This window comes from Sinohyriopsis cumingii, chromosome 2 (assembly GCF_028554795.1).
Source record: "Sinohyriopsis cumingii isolate HCF-2022 chromosome 2, ASM2855479v2, whole genome shotgun sequence".
NCBI lineage: Eukaryota > Metazoa > Mollusca > Bivalvia > Unionida > Unionidae > Sinohyriopsis > Sinohyriopsis cumingii.
In genome coordinates, this window is record NC_142962.1 from 97,013,808 (window position 1) to 97,029,095 (window position 15,288).

Here is a 15,288-nt window from a genome sequence, read left to right on the forward strand (position 1 = left end):
TCTCAGGACAGGTGGTCTCTAATAATAGGTTTGTAAAGGATGACCGGTTTTTAATTTGAAATTTCAATTAGAGTTTAAAAAGGAAAACTTCACATAGTGATTGTACATAAATTTTATTCCTTATTCATTGTGCTTGTTGAAATATTACATGCATTGATCTTAAAGTTATTTTGTATAGTAGCAAAGATATCTAGGTATCAGCAAATGTTCATATTTATATTGTTGAAGAATTTAACATATCTGATCCATTGTAATAATGACTATAGAAATTCTGATCCATTGTAATAATGACTATAGAAATTCTGATCCATTGTAATAATGACTATAGAAATTCTGATCCATTGTAATAATGACTATAGAAATTCTGATCCATTGTAATAATGACTATAGAAATTCTGATCAGAGCTTAGATATACAAGGAATATATATGTAACAATTAATCCGAAGTCAGAAATGACTCACACAGAAACAAAAAAAAAGTTATTTAGAAACATAAGCCAAATGCTTATTTTACCAAAAGCATAAATGGGTTAGCCTAGGTGGATAGACAGAAGGCATAACTGATACACCATGGTGAACATTTGATGAGGTCTCAGACCATGACACTTTGGTTTGGTGCATGGGTTTTATTATCTGTAGCATCAGTAAAGCAACAAACAATAGGTATCTTTACAATGCTACTGATTTAACTCGTCTGGAAAATGCTTGTAACTTATTAAAAGACAAAGTTTTCATTCAGCCCACTGGCATTGTGTATTAACTCCTGAATTACTCAATGTGCTACAATGAAAGATAAGTGAGGTCTCTCATTATATTATCAGTATTGTAGGGGTTTTCTCAACAGACAAAGAAATAGTACTGACCTTTAAAATGATTATCTGCAGCCATGAAAGGTGTCACAGAATTGTATGTATGAAAATACCTTTGGTATTTTGTATGAATGAAAATGTAGATTTGATTTTGTTGTTGCATACAGCATTACCCATGGTGTATGAATTTAGCCTTGGTGATTTTGAATACTGTAGTCATTGGTGACTTAAGTGACACTGGTTAGACATATAATACTAATCAGCTCATTGTGTCGGGCCAGCTGTCTGGTCAAGCTATTGTGCAGGGTAGGGATGTTCACATTGGATCCTTGGTAGACCAAGAGGAGTGAAAACTGCACATGAATTCATTGGGACTTTATACCATTGCACAAATGTACTTTCATACATGTAACATAACCAAGACATCATTCAGTTTTACAAATTTTGATCACTAGATTGACTTCTAAACCAGAAGATATTTTTTATTGACATAAATTGTATGTTCTAAGGGGTTTGAAAAGAAAACAAATGCCAATTTTCCATAATATGTATTCTCTTTATACTGTAATATAACAAAGTTTCAGGCATGAATCAGATTGTCACAATAATAATTAATATGTGTCAGTGTATGATAATTAAATGGAAAGGATGAGTTGCTTATCTCATAGTTCATGGCAATGATTGTTTTAAAAAATTCCACAATCACTTTTAATTTCCTTCACAAGATCACTGACTGGTGACCACTGATGACATTAACTGTGATTATTAAGTTTCACACTTAACAGAGTCTTGAAAATCTTCTGGTTAAGATTTCCCCCTGAATCACTTTATTTTGTGAAGAATGGCAAATGTCCTCTTTCTATCAGCATTAGAAGGTGGCAGTGACAAAACAATCATTCTCAGCAGGCAATAAAGTTCAAACTGATGTTTTCCTGTGACTTTGTTCTTAAGGTTGCTGACTGCTCTCCAATACTCCTTCAAGCTAAGTTCCTCTTGAGGAGAAAGTTTCTGAGTTGGACTTTAGATGTATTTGCGAGATTCATATTTCTTAGCCCATGTTTTTTTAGCACTGGGAAAAAGTATGTTTCTGTATTTTGACATGATATCAAACTAAAATATGTGCTGCCCTTAAATATTCCTCTAAAGACATCTTGAACAACAGTATAACAATTAATTAAAACCCAAAACCAAATACCTATTCAAGTCTTTCTGATAAAATCATATTTTGCTTGATTTCTATTTTTTATCTCACCTCTGCCAAAGGTTAGCTTATTTTCATTCAAAGACTCAAAAGCCATCATGGACCACCTTTGATCCCTTTATTACTTACAACACTTCATAAAACATCCTGCATTTGGCCTTAAACATTCCAGATTACAACAGTAAGGTAAAGCTTGTTGTGTAAACATGTTAGCCTTTTTAATCTGATTACTCAGCCACACATTATAAAGATCACAAGTTCTGGTGTTTTTTCAAAACCAATCACTTCCACACAGGCCTTACGTGATTGTGCACTACATGCAGTATTTACTTACCTCCAAAATTAAAGATCTTGACAATGCGCAAAAACTATGCACCTTCAAAATAAAGAGTTGGCAACACAAGTGAACCAGTAAGCATGGGCAAATTTACATTTTGCACAAACACCTGTTAGCACATTTCTATGAAGATGTTTTTTAAGTTCAGATTGCAATCAAGACAGATATTTGATTAATCTTAGAAAGTCATGAAAACAAAAGAAAGTTAAGGGCCCAGGAGTTTTGAACTATTTTGTTAAACTCTTAAGATACATATGTGTTCGTCAAATGGGTCAGGTAGAATGGTAGAATCACAAGAACTTTTCAGTGGAACAGACCAGCATGTCAACTAAATTACATAATCTGCTTTCTTGTTTAGCTGAGAGTAGTTTAATTCACACCAACAGGACAATTTTGCTACAAGGAAGCAAATATTACTTGCTCCTGATAAAATAACGTGAATGCAATCAAGGATTACAAAGCTGGCCTCTGCAAGCTTTTAGTAGTAACCAGAAGTGATCTTGATGACCAAATAAAAGAAGTTAAAAAAAGCCATTCTATTCTATGTTATGAAAGTGGACGTACTTTAGTAAGTTGATACAAACCAGAAATTAATTTGGTTTTCTTCATTTTTTTAAAAATCATTGTTCTTGAAATCTGCTTTAGAAGCCAGATTTTAGTGTGTGAAAGTCACGGGCATTGATTAACCTTGGAGTGACAGCTAGTATTAAAAGTAAAGTTCACTCATCAGTAAATACCTATGTTAGCTGACCATGAAATATAGGTCACAGTGACCTCTGGTAAGGGTGTAGTACTAAAAGAGATGTACCCACTTATAAAGTTTCATGATTCAAAGATCAAGAAAACTGAATAAACGAACATTAAACAAAAATTTCAACAACGTAACAAAGCATGAAATACAGATCTCTCAGCCCTTTCTTTACCATAACAGAGTGATACGTATCAAGATGCATCTCCTGACCATGTTTGTAGGAAGGATAACATGCATGCAGCATCTCAAAAATTTATCTGGTGATGAGCTACATAAAAAAATGTAACCAAAGCCAGTCAATGATGACATGTCACAATGTGGTACTATACTAATAGAGATGCATATATATTAATTTCATGAACTTAACAGGAACAGTGCCTGAGAAATTTAAGTTATATTTGTGAAGAATAAAATGTGTACCTTAATCACCTACTGCAGATTATCTGCAATGAGAGAGCAGCACTCACCAAAATGCATCCCTCACAAAGTATCACGATTCTATGTTAAATTGTACAGGGCATGTAAAAAGAAGTTATGTAGGTCACATGACCACCTTTTCTGTTGGTTATTTACAGGGATATATAAAATCTGACAGTTTAATGACTCCAGGACAAAGAGTTAAAACAACACTAAATCAAAGCCAGTGATATCTGAAATACAATCATAGTGACCTAGTTTTGTGAATACTAGAACACATCAAGAGACATCACCCCACCAAATTGCATGATCCATTTTATAAAGGTGTGTGCTAAATGTTCGTGGTCATGAGCTAATGCAAAAACTCAACCAAAGCCAGTAAAATCAGAAAGGCAAATCATGGTAACCATCTTTTGTTGTGAAGGTGAAATAACTGATATGCAAACAATCATCTAGTTTGATGATTTTAGCATCAACAGAGCTTGATAAATACATAAAATACAAAAACAAAACCAAATCAGTGCATCCTGAAAAGTGATCACAGTGGGCTGCAATGAGAATATAGTACTCATGAAGATCATCATGTTTTATGATTCCAGGTGTAACAGCATCAGTGATCCTGAAAATCCAATGGTTCTTGTTGGACATTTATTTCCTGAAAATTAATGTGCCAACCAAATATTTTAGAAATTTAATAAAACAACATTCAAAAGGGGATTGTTGTTGTTGTTGTTCTAGGGTTTAATGCCATTTTTCAGCACAAGATAGGCTATACATGGCAGCCAGTATAACTGGTGGAGGAAGAACCCTGAAAAACCCAGAGAAGAACCACCAACCCATGAGAAGCTACTGGCAGGCTTTCCCACGTATCCATGCTAGCCGAGCCTTGGACTCGAACACACGCAGACAGAGGTGAGATGGCACTGATCCAGAACAGTGAGCACTTTAGACCACTCGGCCACTTGGGGCCCCTCAAAAGGAGATAAAACAAGTTGTCACAAAAAAGAAAACATGTGCCATTTTCAGTTCTGGGTTTTGCTGCTGCTTTAGTATCATTATCTTTAACTGCTTTCCATTGAAAGTATTTATAAAACATCCTGTTTTGTTTTAGAAAAGTATACAATAGAATTTTACCCAACAACAGTATTTTATTCCGCTCTACTGTTTCTATAAATTATTATGCTGATGTGCCACCTAAAAAATGTGCAGCACCAAATTAATTGGCATTCTGATATAGTCGGATGGTAAAGTTTTATTTGATCAGGTCCCCAAATAGATCTCGGGTGGGGTAGTGGTGGTAGTTATAATAAAACTTGTTGCTAAATTTAGTCCTAGGCTTCAAACATTTGTTCTGAATTTATCACCTGTTGAAATATTGTGCCACAAACCATGCAGTGTGAGAGACTGATGTAATATTTGTAGCGCTGACCCTGGGGTAATCATTAATAAGTCCAGGAGGTATGCTTTCATACCACTTTAGTCTTGTCTTCTGTGGCTTTAGGGTTTTCAAACAAATAAGAAAACATAATGACCAAATACACTTGGTTGGTGACACATTTACTGATTGGTCAACAATGAAATGCTGTAAGTCACCTCTGAATTAAGCCTAGTTGGCAACATCTTTATTTCCTGTTTGACAAGAAACAATCAGTAAACTGGGCCCAGTAACTCTGAATTTTACTTGATTACAGTATTTGGCATTATAGTGGATACACGTATCAAAGACAAGTTGTTATACTGATGTCTGGTTGTTTAGACGACGTGCCAGTAAAAACCTTTAATTTATTTGCCATGTCCAGCAAATAATGGTATTTAAGGATCTCTGACCAGTATGTATCCAGGGTGGTCATGACCAAGTCATGACCTAAACGCAAAAACTTTACCCAGTAAAATACAAAATGTGGCTTGCAAAAATATTCTTTTACTGAAGAGGTGTAGCACTAAAAGAGATGGAAACAATCATCTAGTTTGATAATTCTAGCATGAATTGTGTGTGAGAAACAAACATGACATTATTAAACCCAAGTTGGTGAAACACTGAGTACAGAAGAGGCTGTGATACTTGTCAAGATGTGTCCCTTCACCAAATTTCATGATTCCAGGTATACTATTATGTATACAAGGTACAACATATCTGAACAAAATGCCAAAACTCAACAAATAATGTATATGTATATAGTCCCCTTCGCAGGGGATAGGAGTCATGAAGCCCACTCCAAACTGTTGCCTCAAATCTTGGAAGAAACAATGGTTGAGATGCAGTGAAGCTATACATATATGTATGGTTTTATGTGTGTGTTTGCCAATGCCAGTGGTAGTACAATAAGTTTGTCCATCAGGATCTGACAGTATTGTATAAAATCAGAAAGGCAAATCATGGTAACCATCTTTTGTTGTGAAGGTGAAATAACTGATATGCAAACAATCACCTAGTTTGATGATTTTAGCATCAACAGAGCTTGATAAATACATAAAATACAAAAACAAAACCAAATCAGTGCATCCTGAAAAGTGATCACAGTGGGCTGCAATGAGAATATAGTACTCATGAAGATCATCGTTTTATGATTCCAGGTTTAACAGCATCAGTGATCCTGAAAATCCAATGGTTCTTGTTGGACATTTATTTCCTGAAAATTAATGTGCCAACCATATATTTTAGAAATTTAATAAAACAACATTCAAAAGGAGATTGTTGTTGTTGTTGTTCTAGGGTTTAATGCCATTTTTCAGCACAAGATAGGCTATACATGGCGGCCAGTATAACTGGTGGAGGAAGAACCCTGAAAAACCCAGAGAAGAACCACCAACCCATGAGAAGCTACTGGCAGGCTTTCCCACGTATCCATGCTAGCTGAGCCTTGGACACGAACACACGCAGACAGAGGTGAAATGGCACTGATCCGGAACAGTGAGCACTTTAGACCACTCGGCCACTTGGGGCCCCTCAAAAGGAGATAAAACAAGTTGTCACAAAAAAGAAAACACTGATATACCCAAGTTTTAAATGTAATTGAAAATGGGCCATTTTCAGTTCTGCGTTTTGCTGCTGCTTTAGTATCATTATCTTTACATGATTAACTGCTTTCCACTGAAACTATTTATAAAACATCCTATTTTGTTTTAGAAAACTATACAATAGAATTTTACCCAACAACAGTATTTTATTCCACTCTACTGTTTCTATAAATTATTACGCTGATGTACCACCTAAAAAATGTGCAGCACCAAATTAATGGGCATTCTGGTATAGTCGGATGGTAACGTAAAGTTTTATTTGATGAGGTCCCCAAATAGATCTCGGGTGGGGTAGTGGTGGTAGTTATAATAAAACTTGTTGCTAAATTTAGTCCTAGGCTTCAAACATTTGTTCTGAATTTATCACCTGTTGAAATATTGTGCCACAAACCATGCAGTGTGAGAGACTGATGTAATATTTGTAGCGCTGACCCTGGGGTAATCATTAATAAGTCCAGGAGGTAAGCTTTCATACCACTTTAGTCTCGTGTTCTGTGGCTTTAGAGTCTTTAAACAAATAAGAAAACATAATGACCAAATACACTTGGTTGGTGACACATTTACTGATTGGTCAATAAAGAAATGCTGTAAGTCACCTCTGAATTAAGCCTAGTTGGCAACATCTTTATTTCCTGTTTGACAAGAACAATCAGTAAACTGGGCCCAGTAACTCTGAATTTTACTTGATTACAGTATTTGGCATTATAGTGGATACACGTATCAAAGACAAGTTGTTATACTGATGTCTGGTTGTTTAGACGACGTGCCAGTAAAAACCTTTAATTTATTTGCCATGTCCAGCAAATAATGGTATTTAAGGATCTCTGACCAGTATGTATCCAGGGTGGTCATGACCTAAACGCAAAAACTTTACCCAGTAAAATACAAAATGTGGCTTGCAAAAATATTCTTTTACTGAAGAGGTGTAGCACTAAAAGAGATGGAAACAATCATCTAGTTTGATAATTCTAGCATGAATTGTGTGTGAGAAACAAACATGACATTATTAAACCCAAGTTGGTGAAACACTGAGTACAGAAGAGGCTGTGATACTTGTCAAGATGTGTCCCTTCACCAAATTTCATGATTCCAGGTATACTATTATGTATACAAGGTACAACATATCTGAACAAAATGCCAAAACTCAACAAATAATGTATATGTATATAGTCCCCTTCGCAGGGGATAGGAGTCATGAAGCCCACTCCAAACTGTTGCCTCAAATCTTGGAAGAAACAATGGTTGAGATGCAGTGAAGCTATACATATATGTATGGTTTTATGTGTGTGTTTGCCAATGCCAGTGGTAGTACAATAAGTTTGTCCATCAGGATCTGACATTATTGTATAAAATCAGAAAGGCAAATCATGGTAACCATCTTTTGTTGTGAAGGTGAAATAACTGATATGCAAACAATCACCTAGTTTGATGATTTTAGCATCAACAGAGCTTGATAAATACATAAAATACAAAAACAAAACCAAATCAGTGCATCCTGAAAAGTGATCACAGTGGGCTGCAATGAGAATATAGTACTCATGAAGATCATCGTTTTATGATTCCAGGTTTAACAGCATCAGTGATCCTGAAAATCCAATGGTTCTTGTTGGACATTTATTTCCTGAAAATTAATGTGCCAACCATATATTTTAGAAATTTAATAAAACAACATTCAAAAGGAGATTGTTGTTGTTGTTGTTCTAGGGTTTAATGCCATTTTTCAGCACAAGATAGGCTATACATGGCGGCCAGTATAACTGGTGGAGGAAGAACCCTGAAAAACCCAGAGAAGAACCACCAACCCATGAGAAGCTACTGGCAGGCTTTCCCACGTATCCATGCTAGCTGAGCCTTGGACACGAACACACGCAGACAGAGGTGAGATGGCACTGATCCGGAACAGTGAGCACTTTAGACCACTCGGCCACTTGGGGCCCCTCAAAAGGAGATAAAACAAGTTGTCACAAAAAAGAAAACACTGATATACCCAAGTTTTAAATGTAATTGAAAATGGGCCATTTTCAGTTCTGGGTTTTGCTGCTGCTTTAGTATCATTATCTTTACATGATTAACTGCTTTCCATTGAAACTATTTATAAAACATCCTATTTTGTTTTAGAAAACTATACAATAGAATTTTACCCAACAACAGTATTTTATTCCACTCTACTGTTTCTATAAATTATTACGCTGATGTACCACCTAAAAAATGTGCAGCACCAAATTAATGGGCATTCTGGTATAGTCGGATGGTAACGTAAAGTTTTATTTGATGAGGTCCCCAAATAGATCTCGGGTGGGGTAGTGGTGGTAGTTATAATAAAACTTGTTGCTAAATTTAGTCCTAGGCTTCAAACATTTGTTCTGAATTTATCACCTGTGTAAATATTGTGCCACAAACCATGCAGTGTGAGAGACTGATGTAATATTTGTAGCGCTGACCCTGGGGTAATCATTAATAAGTCCAGGAGGTAAGCTTTCATACCACTTTAGTCTTGTGTTCTGTGGCTTTAGAGTCTTTAAACAAATAAGAAAACATAATGACCAAATACACTTGGTTGGTGACACATTTACTGATTGGTCAACAAAGAAATGCTGTAAGTCACCTCTGAATTAAGCCTAGTTGGCAACATCTTTATTTCCTGTTTGACAAGAACAATCAGTAAACTGGGCCCAGTAACTCTGAATTTTACTTGATTACAGTATTTGGCATTATAGTGGATACACGTATCAAAGACAAGTTGTTATACTGATGTCTGGTTGTTTAGACGACGTGCCAGTAAAAACCTTTGATTTATTTGCCATGTCCAGCAAATAATGGTATTTAAGGATCTCTGACCAGTATGTATCCAGGGTGGTCATGACCTAAACGCAAAAACTTTACCCAGTAAAATACAAAATGTGGCTTGCAAAAATATTCTTTTACTGAAGAGGTGTAGCACTAAAAGAGATGGAAACAATCATCTAGTTTGATAATTCTAGCATGAATTGTGTGTGAGAAACAAACATGACATTATTAAACCCAAGTTGGTGAAACACTGAGTACAGAAGAGGCTGTGATACTTGTCAAGATGTGTCCCTTCACCAAATTTCATGATTCCAGGTATACTATTATGTATACAAGGTACAACATATCTGAACAAAATGCCAAAACTCAACAAATAATGTATATGTATATAGTCCCCTTCGCAGGGGATAGGAGTCATGAAGCCCACTCCAAACTGTTGCCTCAAATCTTGGAAGAAACAATGGTTGAGATGCAGTGAAGCTATACATATATGTATGGTTTTATGTGTGTGTTTGCCAATGCCAGTGGTAGTACAATAAGTTTGTCCATCAGGATCTGACAGTATTGTATAAAATCAGAAAGGCAAATCATGGTAACCATCTTTTGTTGTGAAGGTGAAATAACTGATATGCAAACAATCACCTAGTTTGATGATTTTAGCATCAACAGAGCTTGATAAATACATAAAATACAAAAACAAAACCAAATCAGTGCATCCTGAAAAGTGATCACAGTGGGCTGCAATGAGAATATAGTACTCATGAAGATCATCGTTTTATGATTCCAGGTTTAACAGCATCAGTGATCCTGAAAATCCAATGGTTCTTGTTGGACATTTATTTCCTGAAAATTAATGTGCCAACCATATATTTTAGAAATTTAATAAAACAACATTCAAAAGGAGATTGTTGTTGTTGTTGTTCTAGGGTTTAATGCCATTTTTCAGCACAAGATAGGCTATACATGGCGGCCAGTATAACTGGTGGAGGAAGAACCCTGAAAAACCCAGAGAAGAACCACCAACCCATGAGAAGCTACTGGCAGGCTTTCCCACGTATCCATGCTAGCTGAGCCTTGGACACGAACACACGCAGACAGAGGTGAGATGGCACTGATCCGGAACAGTGAGCACTTTAGACCACTCGGCCACTTGGGGCCCCTCAAAAGGAGATAAAACAAGTTGTCACAAAAAAGAAAACACTGATATACCCAAGTTTTAAATGTAATTGAAAATGGGCCATTTTCAGTTCTGGGTTTTGCTGCTGCTTTAGTATCATTATCTTTACATGATTAACTGCTTTCCATTGAAACTATTTATAAAACATCCTATTTTGTTTTAGAAAACTATACAATAGAATTTTACCCAACAACAGTATTTTATTCCACTCTACTGTTTCTATAAATTATTACGCTGATGTACCACCTAAAAAATGTGCAGCACCAAATTAATGGGCATTCTGGTATAGTCGGATGGTAACGTAAAGTTTTATTTGATGAGGTCCCCAAATAGATCTCGGGTGGGGTAGTGGTGGTAGTTATAATAAAACTTGTTGCTAAATTTAGTCCTAGGCTTCAAACATTTGTTCTGAATTTATCACCTGTGTAAATATTGTGCCACAAACCATGCAGTGTGAGAGACTGATGTAATATTTGTAGCGCTGACCCTGGGGTAATCATTAATAAGTCCAGGAGGTAAGCTTTCATACCACTTTAGTCTTGTGTTCTGTGGCTTTAGAGTCTTTAAACAAATAAGAAAACATAATGACCAAATACACTTGGTTGGTGACACATTTACTGATTGGTCAACAAAGAAATGCTGTAAGTCACCTCTGAATTAAGCCTAGTTGGCAACATCTTTATTTCCTGTTTGACAAGAACAATCAGTAAACTGGGCCCAGTAACTCTGAATTTTACTTGATTACAGTATTTGGCATTATAGTGGATACACGTATCAAAGACAAGTTGTTATACTGATGTCTGGTTGTTTAGACGACGTGCCAGTAAAAACCTTTGATTTATTTGCCATGTCCAGCAAATAATGGTATTTAAGGATCTCTGACCAGTATGTATCCAGGGTGGTCATGACCTAAACGCAAAAACTTTACCCAGTAAAATACAAAATGTGGCTTGCAAAAATATTCTTTTACTGAAGAGGTGTAGCACTAAAAGAGATGGAAACAATCATCTAGTTTGATAATTCTAGCATGAATTGTGTGTGAGAAACAAACATGACATTATTAAACCCAAGTTGGTGAAGCATTAAGTACAGAAGAGGCTGTGATACTTGTCAAGATGTGTCCCTTCACCAAATTTCATGATTCCAGGTATACTATTATGTATACAAGGTGCAACATATCTGAACAAAATGCCAAAACTCAACAAATAATGTATATGTATATAGTCCCCTTCGCAGGGGGTAGGAGTCATGAAGCCCACTCCAAACTGTTGCCTCAAATCTTGGAAGAAACAATGGTTGAGATGCAGTGAAGCTATATTTATATGTATGGTTTTATGTGTGTGTTTGCCAATGCCAGTGGTAGTACAATAACTCTCATCTTTTGCAGTGGCAGTCTACATACCTTCCTATATCTACAACTACTAAATTGTACACTGTCAAAATGTAGACACCATCTTTTTGGACAAAACTGCTAAATCTGCAAAAATATCCTGCTATATGGTAAGTGTATCTTTATAATGACAAATGATAAACATCCTATTCTGAAGACACATGAAAATACAAATATCACAAATTTATTGCATATTTTACAATGGCAGACAAAAAGACAAAAAAGTTCATTGTTAAATTTTCTTTAAAAATGTTTACTGGCATATCACGATGCAATTTACACAGATAAATGATCAATGAGTTTACTACTCATGCAACTAAAGACATGTACTGGCAATCTCTCTGTCTCCCATGCTAACATAAATAATTAATGCTTGACATTAAGTTTGTCCATCAGGATCTGACAGTATTGTATAAAATGTATATACAGAATGAAAACTAAATGTTTGACCTTCAGCTATTACCTTTCTTCTTCCTGCAAAGCTCTTAATTCAAAATACAAACTATAAACCTGACTAGCTTATTTGGAACCATATGATGAAAACATGTACATGGATTTCTACAGAATTTTCCCAACTCTGGAATGAGGCTAACAACTATTAGTGAACTTTACCGTAATAACTAAGTCTTTTTTGTGTCACAAGATTTATAGGTATTTAAAAATTTAGGCATGTTCGGTGTCCAAACACTTAGAGATGTTAAAAAAAAGTCCAGACAAAATTGGCAAGATCACCATAGTGGACACAGCAGTGACCAGCTCTTGTTCATTTACTACATCAATAAACTACTATAATTGTATTTATGTTATTTTGCATGTGTATCTTCTGATATTTCCAACCTGAAATAAAATATAGGTAAATAAAAACTTCAATAATTCTGAGGGCACTTAGAATTTACTGGGTAACTGGGACTGTATATATGATACAGAACAGTAATTGTACAGTAGTCCCCCTCTTGAACGGCCCCCCTGACCAGCGGCCACCCGCTCCTTACGGCCAGAATCCGCTGGCACCGACGAGTTTGTGTTCAAAAGTACCCCTCGCGAAAGGCCACCCGGCTAACGCGACCAGCATATTAGTGCAAAATTATAAAATTTACCCCTCACAAGCGGCCGCATTTTATTTGAATATGTATCCAGAACAAGTATTTTATTCATAATGTGTGTTAAGTAATCCGATTTTTGTTTCCCGATGTCAGGTTTTCGTTAATGAAAGAAGTTTTGAGTACATTTACCACTAAGGTTAATATTATATCATTTACGCCTCACGAGAAGCCAAATTTATTCCATAAAAACCGAGAAAGACTCAAATTTTAATCCATACAAAAGGGTACGTACATGTAATCCACTTAGCCTTACTGCTGTGTTATCATAAGATGTCCGGTTTCGTCACTCTGATAATTGTTAAAATTACAATTATTGAATAGTAACAGCTGAGAAGTGGCAGTATCGATGTACAATACCCAAGTCAGCAGGAAAATGGTTTGGTAGCCTTTATGGCTTCCCTAAGTAAGATGTTGAGATTGTTCACTTTGATAATCAGTGGCTATTACTACTGACAATAATTGTCAAAAAAATTATGAATCCTAGCGGCCGCAAGGTCAAATCTGCGTGATGTTAATGGTACATATCGAAGCCGTTTTGGCTTCTCTCACTCAGTTTCAAGAAATGTATAAAAACAATAGGGTACCAGACTGCGACTAACGAATCACGTGACAAGATCACTTCCTTTAAAAAAACACGGCAATTTGTTTAGATGCATACAAAATTGTTTTATCAGTATTGTAGTTGGCAACATGAATAAATTACTGCAAAAAGATCAACATGTCATCGAGGAAAATAAAAATTCTCAGTTTAAAGGAGAACGTGAAAGTAATTCAACTGATGGGGGGAGGGGAGGGTGGGTTCGTCGAGGATCCTTGCAGAAAACTAATGTCGGGAAGACTCCGATAAACAGTATCGTGAAAGATAATGAAACAATTCTGCAAAAGTGGAAAGGTGAAATGGACGGAGAAAGGAAGATTGTTTGAGCCAGGAGACGTTTGCATCCTGATTTGAATGACAAGAAAAAGCAAAATTTTGTCAGTTGAATTGGGATATGACGACCACAAGTAACGGATGGTTGCACAGATTTCAAGTACGACACAATATCAAGTGTTCTTTCCTTAGTGGCGAATCGGCTGATGTTAATAATGAAGTTGTCGAAGATTGGAACAAAAGACTAAACGATATATGCAGGGGATATGACAGCAAGGATATTTTTAATGTGACAAGACTGGTTTGTTTTTTTAGACTGTTACCAACAAAGTGACAGATGATGTGAACTGTAACATAATTATAAAGACAGTTTTCAAACTATATCAATGGTTATTCATAGCAATCTTTTGAAAATGATGACAAAGTTTGTTTTACATTTATTTCACATCATGCATGTGATTTTTTAATTAAACAATTAAATATTTAAAATTAAATGTACTTGTGACTTTTTTCATATGTATTTACTATTCACATTTGTCATCCCCCTCTAGAAGGGCCACCCGCATTATAAGACCACTTCCCTGCTGCATTAGGGGTGGCCTTATAAGAGGGGGACTACTGTATATCCTTGCTTATTCCGCAAAATAATTGATTTTGCTTTATTCATCATTTCTACCAAATCTCAGTCTTCCAAATCACATTTAAAAAAGACTTCATTAAAATTGATATTTTATTTATTTTGACCCACATGCTCAAGAGTTACCATTTTTCAGTGATATAAGCGATCCAATAAAGTGATGTAAATCATATTAAATGACAAACACCATTAATTATACAAGTCGCATAAAGAGCATAAAGTATATTCACATAAGTGATCATCAATGATAATTTTAGTAAAAAGTTTCATTTTAAAGTGTTGTAAAATGTACATACAGATGAACAGACACACTGATGTCAACATGATTGTTATGTCGAGATTCTGACAAGGCAGACTTGTCAAAAATTAAAATTAATAACTGTTGGTGTGTTCCCTGTTTCAGCTCTGGTCCCCATGTATACCCAATTCAATACTGTACACTATCCCATTATGCATCTGCATCATGACGAAGTGAGGAGCTTGACTCCTTCATCTTTCATACCATATAGTACAATACAATTACATCTGAAACAGAAAAAGATTATGAATTTTAATATTGTATAATATACACATAAAAAAAAGCATTTGATTGGCACTGCAAGCAGGTCATGTACTTTATATCAGGTCAAAAACAGAACATGCTACTGTCTGTGTCTGTAGTTGATAAGGCTTGGGGATCATAAAATAGGTTCAGTCTGAAGTTGAGCTTGGCACACACGCATGCATGCATGTGCATGCACATACATAATCAATCAAGTGTGGTGCTTGAAGAAGAGCTTTTTGTGATTGG

General features: G+C 35.7%; 1 protein-coding gene across 1 annotated transcript in view; it reads right to left on the bottom strand.

Annotated features, from left to right (window-relative positions):
• Nucleotides 1-107: 107 nt before the first annotated feature.
• LOC149805436 (eIF-2-alpha kinase GCN2-like) overlaps nucleotides 108-15,288 on the bottom strand; it is a 205,557-nt gene continuing 190,376 nt past the window's right edge. Inside the window, exon 40 of the mRNA XM_089950017.1 lies at nucleotides 108-15,023. Coding sequence (XP_089806143.1) covers nucleotides 14,960-15,023 — 64 coding nt within the window. The 3' untranslated portion in view covers nucleotides 108-14,959. The remainder of the gene's footprint in view (nucleotides 15,024-15,288) is intronic.